Source organism: Dermochelys coriacea, chromosome 3 (assembly GCF_009764565.3).
Source record: "Dermochelys coriacea isolate rDerCor1 chromosome 3, rDerCor1.pri.v4, whole genome shotgun sequence".
Taxonomy (NCBI): domain Eukaryota; kingdom Metazoa; phylum Chordata; order Testudines; family Dermochelyidae; genus Dermochelys; species Dermochelys coriacea.
Window position 1 is genome coordinate 141,433,127 of NC_050070.1, and position 15,414 is coordinate 141,448,540.

The following is a 15,414-nucleotide window of genomic DNA, read 5'->3' on the forward strand; positions in this document are numbered from 1 at the left end:
AGGAGGCAGGAGGACAACTTGTTCACTTCAAATCCATTGTCCAGAAATAATTTGTTTCACCTGGGCCACCCTTTTTTTTTTTTGGTATTTCTTATGCAGTTATTGGCTATAATGGAATCCAAACCACTTATTAGCTCATTCGCTATCTTGGCTCCCCAGACTTCTTGCTCAATTCCAGAGATTTACTTTTCAAACCCAGTTTTCTCCATTTTTGGACAGTTGCTTGTTCCCCAGTCCCTGTCTCTATCTGAGACTAGTTAGATCTTTTTAGCATTCAATAGCTAAACTCCTTTTACTGTTGTTTAACTGCCAAGATCTAAACAAAGACTATGGGGCTGATCCTTGTACCTTCAAGCTTTGCCCCTTCAGCTTGATGTTCCCTCATTTGTCAATGGGGACTTTCACTAAACATTTGTGATCCTCTGTACTGTCCAGCCTTATGTTTAAAACAATCCTTCTTCTTGTGGTCTAACTTTTTCAGCACCAGCATTTAACTAAACAGCTTCCCTTAATGTTTGCCTCATTGCCAATACCCCTTGTTTTACAAATCACATTTAATAATGTTTCCAATGCATAAAAAGTGTCATGAACAAATTGATCATGAGTGGTTTTATGAAGCCTCATCTCTCAGCCAGAACTTTGCATAGTTCAAAGCCCTCACTGCTACCCTCTTCAGTTTGGAGTTACCTACAATCAGGATAACGGAGTGCCTAGAAGGATAAGCAGCCATTATCACTACATAGAACCATCTGAAATAGAGATTGTTCAGGGCAAATATTTTTCATAAAAATAGCACTATTGCCACAAAATAAGAAATGTAGAAGAAAATGAAAGCAATCAGACCTTTAATTACACTGACATGAGCCTCAGTAATGATGTCACTGGAGATGTTTGTGTTTTTTTCCATCCTACTGGTGTGTCTCCACAGAGAAGTGATTAACAGTAAGGCGTAAACAACAAATATAAAGAAAGGAAAGGAATATCCAAGCATGTACAAAATAACAAGGCCAGAAGATGAATTATGTCTACATTCCACTGTGGTGTTTCCTGACAGATTATTTGTTGAATTGTATATGTACTTTCTATCTATGACATTGGCTGAAGGGAGACAGGTGACTAAGGAGACCAGCAAGGAGCCATGAGTAGCTGTGGCATTAGCCTTGATATTCTCTGCTTCAGCCAGAGAAAGCGGTTGGCTGAAGTTGGCGATCTTCACGCAGTAGAAGACACTGAGCCAGGTAGCAAACCAGAGGCTGAGAGTATTTAGATACATCCAAAGAAAATAGAAGTTTCTCCATATATCACACTGTCCATTCAACACTGGAGATAATGCAAAGGAGATATTGTTAATGAATTTTGTCCACTGTAGGAAAAATGTGGAGATGCCCAGGCTAGTCAGGATCATGTCACAACAGGTCAGTTTTCTGCATCTGATCCACTCAGTGCAATTCACAATGATTATCAATCCATTTTCTATAATCCCTGTAATGAACTCAATTCCTAAAACGATCAAACCATAATAATTGCAGGAAACATGGTTCTGCCTGTGGTCACTAAAGCTTGCCCAGCTTCTGAAGCTCTTCACTAAAGTGTCAGGCTTCTGGTATCTTATCGGGGCCTGCACTGTCCTGCCTTTGTATCACAGCCGAAAGTGAGATGGGAGATGTTTTCAGCTGTTGAACTTGGAAGACTCAGCTTTGTTTGTTGGGATGCAACTCTCAGAAAGATTCTGTTACATTTGTGATGATCTACTCCTTTCTCATGCATTTTATTTGTATATCCACTTCCTCATTTATGTGCAGTGACTGTCTGTGACCTGCTTCACAGACTTTTTTCTATTGATCTTCTTTCCTGATTTTTATTATTGATTTTAATTATTGCTCCTTCATTTTCAGATTGGACTATTGCTATTCATTCTATATGGGGCAGCCCTAGATACCAGTCATAAGTTGCTCCTATTGCACAATACAGTCATGGCTCTCTTTCTGTGGGTTCCAGTCATGGGAGATTTTATCAAGTCTCCTCTGTCAGCCTGCACTTGGCATGGTTTAGAGCCCTCATTGCTGCTTTCTTCATCTTGTGATTGCCTAAAATCAGGATAACAGAGTGCCCAGAGGGATAAGCAGCCATTATCACTCCACAGAACCATATCAAGTAAAGGCTGCCATCAGCAAATGTTTTTGATAAAAAAAAATAGACCTCATGACACAAAATAAACAATACAAAAATAAAAGGAAAGAGCTCAGAGATGTAACAGCACTGTCATGAGCCTCAGTGCTGGCCTTCCTGGAGCTGCTTGCATTTTTTCCCATCCTCTTGATATGTTTGCACAGAGAAGTGATTAACAATTGTATGGATGAATTAAAAAATATAATGAAGTGAATGTATGTTCCAAGCATGGATGAAATAATGAGGCCAGCGGAGGAAGTATCCTTATATCTACATTCCACTGTGGTGTTTCCTGGTAGTTTTTACTGAGCTGCCTAAATACTGGCTATATACACCCCCTGCTGAAGGGACAGAGTGATCAAGGAGACCAGCAAGGAGACAGGCCTGCCAACAGCAATACCAGGCCCCAGGGCTAGAGCTGTCCCTAGGAGGGTGTGGGGCCCGGGGTGGAAGTGACAGATCTGTCACTTCCGGGACTGACCGCACTGGCCAATCGTGCCAGCCCACAGGGCCCCCCAAAGCACGGGGCTCGGAGCCCCTGGGCAATGGCCCCTTTTGCCCCCCGTCAGCAGGCCTGCAAGGAGACCACAAGTAGTTGTGTCAGTAGCCCTGATAGTCTCATCTTCAGCCAGAAGAAGAGGGGTCAGTTGAGGTTGGAAATCTTCATGCAGTAAAAGACACTGAGCAGATTGGCAGTAGTTAGATACATCTAAACGGTGCCTTCAAATTTTTTCCCCTCTCCACTCTTGGCCCTGCTGTAACCTGCTGTTATACTCCCCGTTTGAGATTCCTAGCCTGTTTTTTCCATCTCAGCTTCTCTTTAGCTTTGTGACTAATTTGTTCCTGAAATCCTCCAATTTTATTTCTTGTCTCCTGCCAATGACAAGACAAGGAAATATTTAGAATAATTACATCTTCCATTTGTTGTTTTAACTCCGTGTTTTGCTCTTCTTCTTTTTCTCTTTCCTCCAATTTCCTATCTGCCAGCAAGGAGCTGTTTCTGTGCAGCCTGTTTTCAGCAGTTTGGCTTTTCAGGACTAAAAAGGTTAATATTTACTAACAAAACCATAAAGATGGCTCTCCATAATTCACACTCTGCACTCACCATTTGATGTAATATAAAGGGAACACTATTGATCAATATTGCACACTGTAGGAAAAACTGGAGATGCCCAAGCTAGTCAAGATCATGTCACACAGTTAATTTTCTGTTTTTGAGCCACTCAGCGCAAGTCACACCTATTATCAACTCATTTGCTACAAACGATATAATGAGTTCCGTTGCTGAAATAACCAAAAAGATTTTATTAAGTGCAGGAAATGTGTCTGAATCCATGGTCTCCTAACCCTGCCCACCTTGTGAAGGTCCAAGAGCAAAATGTCTCACTGTAACGCTGAGGTGCTGATATCTAAATGGGGCACAACCTTTTCTTCTGCCTGTATATCACAGAGGAAAAAAGTTAGTGACATTTTTAGCTGGTGATCATGTTAGGCCCAGCTGCATGCCCTGGGATGCAAATCTCAGAAAGATTCCATTACAGTAATGATAACCTACTCCAGTCTCTTATTTATATTATGAGGGGATGTGCCAATGTTACTAGCCACTTTGCTGTGCACTTACTGACTGTGATTATGTTCAGTTTTTTTCCACCCTTTTCCAGCTTTGAAAAAATTATTTTAATTATCTGTACTTTTGTTTTCACTCTGGACTGCTTCAGTTCATGCTGTTTCAAGCAACCCTTTAAATCTAATCAGACTGCAGCAATGGCTCAACACAGAGTAACATGATTGCCACAACAGGCCTTTGCCCAGCTGAATCAGAATTTGCTCCACAATATACACTGTTGGTCAAAAGGTTCACATCAGTTTTAATATTTAGCAATTTAAATTGTACATGACTAGTCTCTGCTTATTGGTCTGATTAATGATTTATTTATTTTATGGATGACCCTCAGACGTTGAAGATCAGAGCGTTATTGTGCCAGATGCTATAAATTTATAAGAAGAGACATGCCCTAGTGCAAAGATCCTACACTCTAGGGTGACCCATTTATAAAAGGTAGATGGGTGATCAAATATATATAGTTCCTGTAGGGGAAGGGTGTCAAACTTACCTCCATGACATATATATTTAGACACAATCAGGTTATGCAACAGCTAAGCTTCCATTTTGAAAATAATAAATTTCTTTCTCACATGGCTTCAAAGAGAACTTTCCAAGTGTGAATGGAGTGTAAACTGAGGTCATGATGTCTCCCTGAATCTGCAAGACAGCCTGAAGCAATGGCTCAGACATATGGACTCCTCCTATCTTCTATTAATCTCATTGGAGTGTCAGCTCTAAACACAAATGATGGCACTTCACTGTCAACATTAACTAACCCAATGTGGATCATTTTTGTGGATGGAATAGGAAAGGATTGGGAGTGAAGCCCTTGGTGGTGAGAATTGGTAGTTGCTGCAGGGAAGGAAATGCAGAGAGAACAACAGTGGAGATGTGCAAAGACAGAGAAAGGAAGACGGAGAAAGAAGAGGAACAAAGGGCAAAAGTAATGGCGGTCTAAATGGGGGTATACTGTCGCACAGGGATATTGAATCTGACAATGAACTGCTCAATAAATAACAAATACAAGTTCACTTATTACACAAACAGCATTCTCCCCATTTTTCTCTGTACAAACATCCCCCTGATCTCAGTGGGAGATACTCTGTGGATTGAGGGGTGTGTGAAGTTCTGCATTGATATCCTAGCCCATACATTATTAAACATGGAATCCACCCCTCTCTTCCAAACGAGTTTGACACACTTGCTTTAGGGCCATGTGTTTTCAAAAGTCTCATTGTAGAACATGAGATTAGTGGGACTTCCAGTATTGGATATCAGATGACTGAGAAGGACCTTCTGGTATATCTTTAACTAAGACAAGCCAGAGAATTTCACAGAGCGTGGTTAGTGGTGGCATTTTCTGGGCTTAAAGTGAGAATTGAGTTAACCTTCTTCTAAAGGGCTCCTCTCTTATTAAGCTATTTGTACATATTTTTGGTGAGCCTAATTTTCAGAGGCAGCCTCTATTTTTGCAAGTGCAATCCATAATACTTGCCTAATTATCTAATTTGTGGGCACAACCCACAGATTTATGGGAAGTTAGTCAACTAAGTGCTTAGAAAAAGCCTGGAGTTTATCACGGGAGCAAAACAGTGCCCAGGACAGCAGGACAGAGCCTGTTTTGAGGGGCCCCTTAAATGTCAAGGCCAGTATCTACAAATAAGGAAGCATTTTTGTATCCCTCAGTTGCACAATCACCTGTACACAACAAACTATCCAGATGAACTCTAGTATTAGAAAACAACTAAACATATACCATAATACACAGTCTTTCATTTAGGCATAGGTCGTTAAACTATTCTTTGATATATTTTTCTTCTTGCCCTCTCATTTCTGCCTCCTTCAATACCCTTCCCACTGCTCTGGAGCACTTGAAGAGGGAAATTGATGACCATTTCTCCCTGGCAAGAAATCTCATACATGGAGCTGCACAGAAATTGACAGCTGTTTCGCCAGCCCTTTATCTTGTCACCTACAGCAGTGAGTTCTCTGTGGGAATAAGAAGAAATAGTCAGCTGTAGGACTGCAGCCTGTGGGGGATGGACAAAGACTAACAAGATCCAGGAAAATTTTCCCCATCCCACCAGCCCACATTTCAGAGGAGAAACATTCAGCACCCCCTACCCCCCAATGCTATGGTTAGCAAAAGAAATTCTACCCCAGCCTTTTAGGGGCTTCGCAGGCTCCATCTGACATCTCACACAGTCCCCAGAGGAATTGAGCCACCAAGGAAGGAAAGGACATGGGGACCAAGAAAGAGATGGAGAGGCAGGAGATGGCCAAATTGAAGGGAAGATATTTGGGTAATACAAGGAAAACACAGAGGAAAGGAAGGACAAATGATTAACAAAGATGGGAGAGGCTTGACTAGGGGAAAGTAGATTGTAGTTACATAAAATTACCAAAGGGAAAAACGTGCAACACCAACAGACTCCAGTTGTCAGTGAGTGGGACTGTACCCCTGGCATCTCTGGAACTTAGTGGATGAGCCTCTACTGTATGGGATAAAAGCCACACAGCCCTTAGCTAAGGCGGTAGCAGACTCATTAATCTCTCTCCAAGTGGTCTCAGTGCCACTAGATGGGACAGAGCACCACACCTAGGAGGTGTGTGGGTTACACATACAACCTGATAAGAGACAGAATTATAACTGGAAGAAGTGTCTTCAATAGAAAAGGAGATGTGAAAATCATAGTTGAAGGGAAAAAATTTAAAGTATTAATAATAGAACAGTTAGATCAAGGGATACAGACACACTGAAACAGAGGAAACCAAAGGAAAAAAGACTAAAATGGTGAGAAGGCAAGGAACAGGGAAAATGAAGAAAAAACAAAATCTAGTGGGACATATTGAGTAAAATTCATACTTAGTGTAAGTTGGAGCAGCGCCATTGAAGTCAAAGAAATGTACAAGTTATCTTTACATTGTCACTACACTAGAGAAAGTCTGATGCCAAAATGTGATCAATCAAAAGTGCACAACTACTTGCTTTTGCTGGGATATGAATTTGAAGGAGAAGGGGGTGACTGTGAGACATTTTTTATAGACGGTCATAAGAGACTAATAGTTCCATGCTTGTATGGGGGAGGATAGGCTGCATTTATCCTCTAGGGTAAGAGCCATTAATTTGCAGGAATACATATTTTATACATTGCTGAAATAGTGATGTTTGATTTTTTTTTAAATTTGTTGTGTCTTTTCCTTACTGCTATTATGAAATATATGAGCACTTTGGAATCCTATAGGTTTGCTGGAACTAGGCCCCCATTTTATGCTCTGCAGCTAATCGAGGGCCATGTCTACACTACAAAGGGCGTTTGGGGTGCAGGCAGGCTGCCCCAAGGCTGGGGCCAGAGAAGAGAACTCTACGGTCCACCCCCAGCCCTCTCCCCGCCGGCAGCCTCAAGCTCCAGGGAAGGGGGCCCCCCTCTCCTCCCTGGAAGCACACTCACAGGGCACCATCACTGCACATGCGCCTCAGGTCCAGGAACCCCCCTTGCCTTCCCTGTGGTGGGTGCCAGGGAGAGGGCTTCCATCACATCCAAACATTGGTGGAGCCAGGCCCCCCTGTTTGCATGAGAATGAGTACAGGGCAATGGCACTGAGTACTGGCACTATTTTCAACAGGCAATGGGAGTAACTGCTGAGAGTAACACAGGCACAGACAGCACAGCTGCGGCTACTGTCCCTAAGCTGCCTGGACCTATATGCCTCTAGCCTGTTGACTGCAATGATGCCTGCCAAAGTCATCGCAGAGTGTTGTGGGAAAGTGGCTTACCACACAGGAAGAAATAAGTCAGCCAGCCCTAGAAACCTTGAGGAGTCAGTGTACCTCCATGACAGTTTCATCAGGATCTCTCAGGAGGACATCCAAGGGACATCCCTGTGTCACCAAACAAACTGCTCCACTTGCACCTCCACCCAAAAACTTACAGGGGAATGAAAAGCAGTTAACTCTATATCTGGTTATTGTACCACTACCTTGTCTCATATGAGTAAAATGATGAAAAGTCGATACCTGTGTCCTGCTAACTAGGTCTTGGGCTGGGAGCCATCTTTACATTTAAAAATTGTAAGGAAAAATGCATGCACACATTTACCAGAGGTTCCTTCCTTTCATCAGGCTCATCTGTGCTCGGCTGGTGGGACTGGGTGGATTGTGGTGGAGTCTTAAACAGGTCCTGGCTCCTTGCATAGCTGGACCCCCCCCCCACACACACTCACCCTCTGCCACGTTCCCAGTAGGGGGTTGTGGCTCAGGCTCCTTGGAGGTAGCTACAGCGGTCTGCGGGGGGCTGGTGGGATCTTTGTCAAGTATGCCATGCTGCTTATTGTAAAAGCAGCAGGTTTGTGGTTCAGCACCAGATCAGTTGTTGATCTCCCTGGCCCTGTGATATGCCAGCCACAGTTCCTTTGCTTTCTTGAGGCACTGCTACTGGTCCCTGTTGTATCCCTTCACCCACATCTCCTGTGCAATCTTTTCCTAGATGCCACATTTCTATGACAGGTCTGATGCTGTGCTGGACCAACCTCGTCTCGCTGCAGGCCCAGGAGATCCAGCATCTCCTGTCTACTCCGGGCAGGAGCATATCTAGAGCATGGAGTTGGCATGGTCGGCTGGGCAGTTGCTCACAACAAGGGACAACTGCTAGGTGTGCTCACCAACCTGGGCAATCAGGAAAAGGCATTTCAAAAGGTCTTGAAGGGCAGGGAAAAGGGGATATAGCTTCTGATCTCCATGTGTACAAGGAGACTTTGGCAAACCAGTAAAGTGCCTGAAACCACTATAGCTTATTGCTAAAAGCAGCCAAGTCAGCAGGCTGTAAATTGGCCATTCAGCACTCTCAGTTTGACCAAGGCAGGAGCTGGGGGGAGTTTTGGGTGCCACAGAAAGGGAAGCTTGATCCCACGTCCTTCCTCATAAGAATTGTGTTGAAGTGGCTGATACATGAATTTTCAAAGAGTAGGATGTGCCCCAGGAATGTCTATTGGGGCGTCTAGGCTGCAAACTCTGGAAAAACCCACACTTGGTTAATCGATAATCAGAAAGAACCTCTTGCTTGACTATTGAAACTGCTTTCTTAACAAGTTTTCTTTAAGGGACATGTCATTCTATTACTAATGTATAAATAAGGGGAAAAAGTTTGAGGTAGTTGGACTCTTTTTGGACTCTCCCTCTGGATACCTCTTGCAGTCCCCACCAGCAGACGGAAGATTTGGCCACCGGAAGCCACTCGAGAGCCATACTCACCTTTGGGAATTATCAAGGGTTGGGGGTGTTTTACTAACCTTTTGCGGATACGTGTAAGTGTCTGAGACTAAGTAAAGTTTAGCTTTAAGTGAAAGCACTCTTGGGTTGTCCTGTTTGTGCCAGCCATCTATCGGTCGATGGCCATATCTCCCGATTTATTTCCTGACACCACCTCACACATGGTAAAAGTTACCAAGAGCTTTGGGTTGAAAGAACTCCAGGTAACACGTGATCCCTGGGCAGCAGAGTTCACAATTGTGACAAGGCGTTCAGTGTTGATCACTGAGGAACAGCTGCTGGAGAACTGTTCGGATTGACACTGGTCATTTAGTGCCTACACTCACTGTGTTGAGCTCAGTACATTGACCATAGCTCACTGTTCTGGGGATGGTTTTACTGTGTCGTCATAATGGAGCACTTATATCAGCCAGACACAAATTTTAGGATAGACACAAACACAAATACGTCAACAGAAGTCAACTTGTGTGGACCTGCTTTGTAGAGTAGATGAGGCCTAAGTGTAAAGGGCAGTTCTGACTAAAGAAGCCCAGAGGTATATGAACTACCAAAACATTTGTACCCTTTTTACTTTAAATCAGCTCTTTAAAATCTTCTCAATGGCATTGCATTTATGGCAAAATATAAATAGCCGCAACCTGCTGCCTCACGGGGCCTGGTTTGATGAATATCGCCGGCTGAGGAGGACTCATCTGTTTGCTCAACCAGCACTGCCTTCCAGATAAAGTGCATTTCAGATAAAATGGGGGGGAATGTTCTTCCACTGGCTAATGGCACATGGACCCAGCTGCAGTCATTGGGAGGCATATTAGTACTGGATTCCATTACAGACTCTCCATTTCACACCCACAACTTTGCATCTCCTGGTGGATTGTTGTTTACAGTAAATGACAGGAAACAAATCACTGGTTAGGTAGGTACTGATTTTATTATTATTATTAATAATTTGCACACAAAGCTTCAGTTGTCTCTTCAGAGTTACTGGGGGAGGAAGTGTAACCACTTTGTTTGCAGTAGCTGGATGCATTGTGGATATAGGCCTAATAGGCAAGATCTCTCAATGATACCACTCAAAGGTACTCTTCTGCACAAAGGCATAGATTCTTTTAGACTTTTCCCTCTAGTGTTAGCTAATGTAGCTGCAGGTCACTGGCTAAAAAGAAAGGTGAAAGAGTTTCCATGCAAGTCCCTAGCAAAATAAATGATTCTTTGGCTCATATACTATGGCTAGGGCTCCAAATCTAGGCATTAAAGAGCAAGAGATGCTAGTTTCCAAGTGTGTGAGATCCCTGCACTGGGAGTGTTCTACCCACACCTGAGTAGCAACTTATTCTAAGCACTAGTGAAGACCTGTCAAAATAGCTTCATTTCAAAGGGTTAATCTGTTTTAAAAGATCAGGTTGCCCAGACTATCATACAACATAGTCAAATCTCAGTAACTATTACAGGTAATAGCATTTCAACCCTTACAGAGGTCTACACAGACATACAGTTGGCTTCCTGTAACTGGTTCTGCATTGCTCAGGTACTCTCTCCTCTGCTGAGGCACTATGACGTAGCTGCCCTGAACAAACGGAAACATACGTAATGACAGGTTTCAGAGTAGCAGCCGTGTTAGTCTGTATTCGCAAAAAGAAAAGGAGTACCCGTGGCACCTTAGAGACTAACAAATTTATTAGAGCATAAGCTTTCGTGAGCTACAGCTCACTTCATCGGATGCATTTGGTGGAAAAAGCAGAGGAGAGATTTATATACACACACACAGAGAACATGAAACAATGGGTTTATCATACACACTGTAAGGAGAGTGATCACTTAAGATAAGCCATCACCAGCAGCAGGGGGGGGAAAGGAGGAAAACCTTTCATGGTGACAAGCAAGGTAGGCTAATTCCAGCAGTCAACAAGAATATCAGAGGAACAGTGGGGGGGGGGGGGGGGGCGGGAGAAATACCATGGGGAAATAGTTTTACTTTGTGTAATGACTCATCCATTCCCAGTCTCTATTCAAGCCTAAGTTAATTGTATCCAGTTTGCAAATTAATTCCAATTCAGCAGTCTCTCGTTGGAGTCTGTTTTTGAAGCTTTTTTGTTGAAGTATAGCCACTCTTAGGTCTGTGATCGAGTGACCAGAGAGATTGAAGTGTTCTCCAACTGGTTTTTGAATGTTATAATTCTTGACGTCTGATTTGTGTCCATTCATTCTTTTACGTAGAGACTGTCCAGTTTGGCCAATGTACATGGCAGAGGGGCATTGCTGGCACATGATGGCATATATCACATTGGTAGATGCGCAGGTGAACGAGCCTCTGATAGTGTGGCTGATGTGATTAGGCCCTATGATGGTATCCCCTGAATAGATATGTGGACAGAGTTGGCAACGGGCTTTGTTGCAAGGATAGGTTCCTGGGTTAGTGGTTCTGTTGTGTGGTGTGTGGTTGCTGGTGAATATTTGCTTCAGATTGGGGGGCTGTCTGTAAGCAAGGACTGGTCTGTCTCCCAAGATCTGTGAGAGTGATGGGTCGTCCTTCAGGATAGGTTGTAGATCCTTGATGATGCGTTGGAGAGGTTTTAGTTGGGGGCTGAAGGTGATGGCTAGTGGCGTTCTGTTGTTTTCTTTGTTGGGCCTGTCCTGTAGTAGGTGACTTCTGGGTACTCTTCTGGCTCTGTCAATCTGTTTCTTCATTTCAGCAGGTGGGTATTGTAGTTGTAGGAATGCATGATAGAGATCTTGTAGGTGTTTGTCTCTGTCTGAGGGGTTGGAGCAAATGCGGTTATATCGTAGCGCTTGGCTGTAGACAATGGATCGAGTGGTATGATCTGGATGAAAGCTAGAGGCATGTAGGTAGGAATAGCGGTCAGTGGCTATACTTCAACAAAAAAGCTTCAAAAACAGACTCCAACGAGAGACTGCTGAATTGGAATTAATTTGCAAACTGGATACAATTAACTTAGGCTTGAATAGAGACTGGGAATGGATGAGTCATTACACAAAGTAAAACTATTTCCCCATGGTATTTCTCCCCCCCCCCCCCCACACTGTTCCTCTGATATTCTTGTTAACTGCTGGAATTAGCCTACCTTGCTTGTCACCATGAAAGGTTTTCCTCCTTTCCCCCCCCTGCTGCTGGTGATGGCTTATCTTAAGTGATCACTCTCCTTACAGTGTGTATGATAAACCCATTGTTTCATGTTCTCTGTGTGTGTGTATATAAATCTCTCCTCTGCTTTTTCCACCAAATGCATCCGATGAAGTGAGCTGTAGCTCACGAAAGCTTATGCTCTAATAAATTTGTTAAACATACATAGTTAGCTAGTGGGGCACGTGTGGATGCCCAAACATGGGTTTGATAACAGAAATACTGGTGTATGGACACATATTGAACCACGGTACTTGTAAACTGGTTAAGGTGACTCTGCCCCTAGTCTAGGTACATCACAGCTAAACACTGTGGAATGTACAGAATGTTATTTCACACTCAAAAACAGGCCCAGGGCTGGATCATCAGTAGGTGTATTTTGGCACTTGTCCACTGAAGTCACCAGTGCTACAATGATTTATGCCCACCGAGGATCTAACCCCAAGCACTATCATAGAGCAATACAGCAGACTGACAAAAGTCCAGAAGTGTCTCTCAACCTAGCTCCCGCCTTTCTTGCAGGGACCAGACTAGCTATACACAGCTACAAGCTACAACACACCAGTGTATCATCATTTAGATGTTCCCAATCACTTCTAGACAATAGAAACAGTATAGTTGCTCTCATGAAATTCATCTTAGACTTTCTGCATAAACTTTCAGATTATAAACCCCTAAATTACAGGGCTAAAAATATATTACTGCCTTCAATACCTAGCCTAATTGTGCTGCTGCATAACTGACTAATAATATGGTGCCTCTAGTTTACTGATGGAAAAGTCCAAGATATAAATGACTAAACACTTTTTGCTAACATTGTACTAGACATTTCTAGTTGACTTTTAACTGAAAGCTCTAAAAAAATGTAGGAGGCAATAAATAGGCCAGCTACAGAATGTGTGCACTAGCCACAGGTTGAAACGAATCAATCTACCCAAGCGTATAAAAGAGATGGTTTGCATGGAGAACTGCAATAACTCAAGTGCTTAAAACCTTTATTAGCCCAGATAAAATGGGTGGACATTATTGTATTCAAACACAATGTAACTGATAGGACATGGGGCAGCACCGCATAATAAATTTTAAAAACAGCCAAGAAAACATTACCAAACACTTTTGACACACATACTGAGGGATAAGGGACAAATCCGATTTGCTAGAAAGACACATTTGACTGAGGCCCGGATCTTTCACAAGAATTCATGGATATCTTAGATGTTTAAAAGCATCAGCATTTATGGACCAAATAGCTTTTATTACCACCAGGATAGCTACTATCACTTAATGAGTTTTTAATTTTTAGCAAAAGCTGGTGTCAGCATTTTCTAGTAAGCTGTTTCACAACTTTTTCTTTGTGAGCTCCTTTCCCCCATCAGCATGGATAATAGTGCTTCCAAGGGTTCTGAGAAACTGAACTAAGGAATGTAAAATGCTTTGAGAATTGTAGAAGGAAGGCATCACTGAAGGGCAAACTTTTATTATTGTTTCCTTGGCATCATTACCTTAAACTGCAAAACCACAAATGACATGAATGCTCATAAAATAATCCTGTCCAATTCAAACCTCACTTTGTCGCTGCAGTGGTGCCCTCCCCTAGTAGAAAGCCTGAAGGAAGGTCCCAGGAACTAAAAAAACTCCACAAGTTCACCTCATTCCTCTAAATTCTTTCATCGGGGCCAGGGTTCCTCGCCCACCTCCAGCAGCTTTCAAATCACATGGATCTCCAGAGATCTATTTGTGTGGAGGAGGCCCTGTGCTTTTACCCTAGCTCTGGGAACTTCTGGCTCCACTGAATCCTTACAGCCAGGGAGCCTCCCAGGAACCTCCCCTAAGAGAGGGGAACACAGCTCTTGACTGCCCTTTGTAGATGTTCTGTGTGGGTCTGGGAGTGACTAGAGGAGGAATGACATATGTCCCCACTCATTTATCCTGCTTTGACTCCAGAAAGGGGAAAGAGTGTTGAATTGATGTCGGTTTTTTTTCCTGTTAGTTTAGCCTTAAAGTCTACATTTTGACTCTTCAGAGGAAAAACGTTAGAAACATCCTTTTATCTTTTTTTAATCATATGGATACCTCTACAGATCCATTCTTTTTCATGTGCACTAGACAGGTTGCAGTCTTGTAAACTGCCCTGCAGGTGTGGCACTGTATTCCCCTGCCCAGCCCAAGAAATTTAAATAATTGATTTCAATCACATTGAGACTTTGGACAACTAATTTTAAAAAATTGTGCTATTGTGAATTTAGACTGAAATCAATAATGAATTAAATTATAAATGCTATTCATAAACACCACGGCTGGTAGGGTCTGGTATTTGAATTTTAGAAAACTACTATAGGTGAAAAACAAAATATTGAAAATGAAGGCCCTGATCCCGCAGAGAGGTTAAGCAGGTATGTAACTTTATTTACCTGAATAGTCCCACTGACTTGAATATGATCACTTGTGCCTGAAGGTAAGCATGTGGCATAAGTGTTTGTCGAATCAGGAGCTAAAACAGTATTTTTACTAAACACTTTTTTCTTAGTGGCATAAAATCGATCTCCCTTCAAACCAAAATTGCTTCAGTGTTAACAGTGAACATGTTATTTAGACCTTCAGTTTATTAAAGTTATCAGGTATGTTTTCATATCAACGGGCCTAAATCTTGAAAACAGGAGCCTAAAGTTAGGTTCCTAAACATCGGTTTAGCAACCTAAGGGTGGGATTTTCAAAAGTACCAGAGTGAGGACCACAGGTCCCATTGACTTCAAACTACAAACCCTGACAGAGCAGTACAGCCTAGTTGAAGCATTTCAGTGTTTTTGACTTGGGGAATTTATATCAGAAGCTGGTGTTGGTTGAAAATTTAACACAGACTGTTTGCTCCTCAGTTTTCTGTTTGAGTCTGTTGTTCTCACAATAAGAAAGTTAATGAGGACCTTCTTTCATTTTAAATATGAAACTTCTTAAAAAAGATCTATGTAAAATCTGAAATTCTACTAATAACCAGGAAACTAATTAAAGAAACAAATACCAAACATCCACCTTAGCCACCAGCATGGACAAAAAGCCAATACAAAAATGGATGCTGGTGGACAAGAGTTTTGTAGGAAAGAATTTGTCAGCTGCAAGAAACGACAATAAGGGCCAGGAAAACAACACAAGCCAACTTATTCTGATTTGTGCAATTATTTTTTATTCCACCCCTTGGAAAGAGGCCCCCATAAATCAATACTCTGCCACCATTAG

At 42.5% G+C, this 15,414-nt stretch overlaps 1 protein-coding gene across 1 annotated transcript; it reads right to left on the reverse strand.

Moving 5' to 3' along the window:
• Positions 1-781: 781 nt before the first annotated feature.
• LOC119852986 (taste receptor type 2 member 10-like) lies at positions 782-1,405 on the reverse strand. The gene is given in 4 exon segments (XM_043511485.1): positions 782-920; positions 1,111-1,137; positions 1,139-1,192; positions 1,194-1,405. Coding segments are annotated over 4 exon segments (432 nt in total).
• Between the last annotated feature and the right edge of the window lie 14,009 nt (positions 1,406-15,414).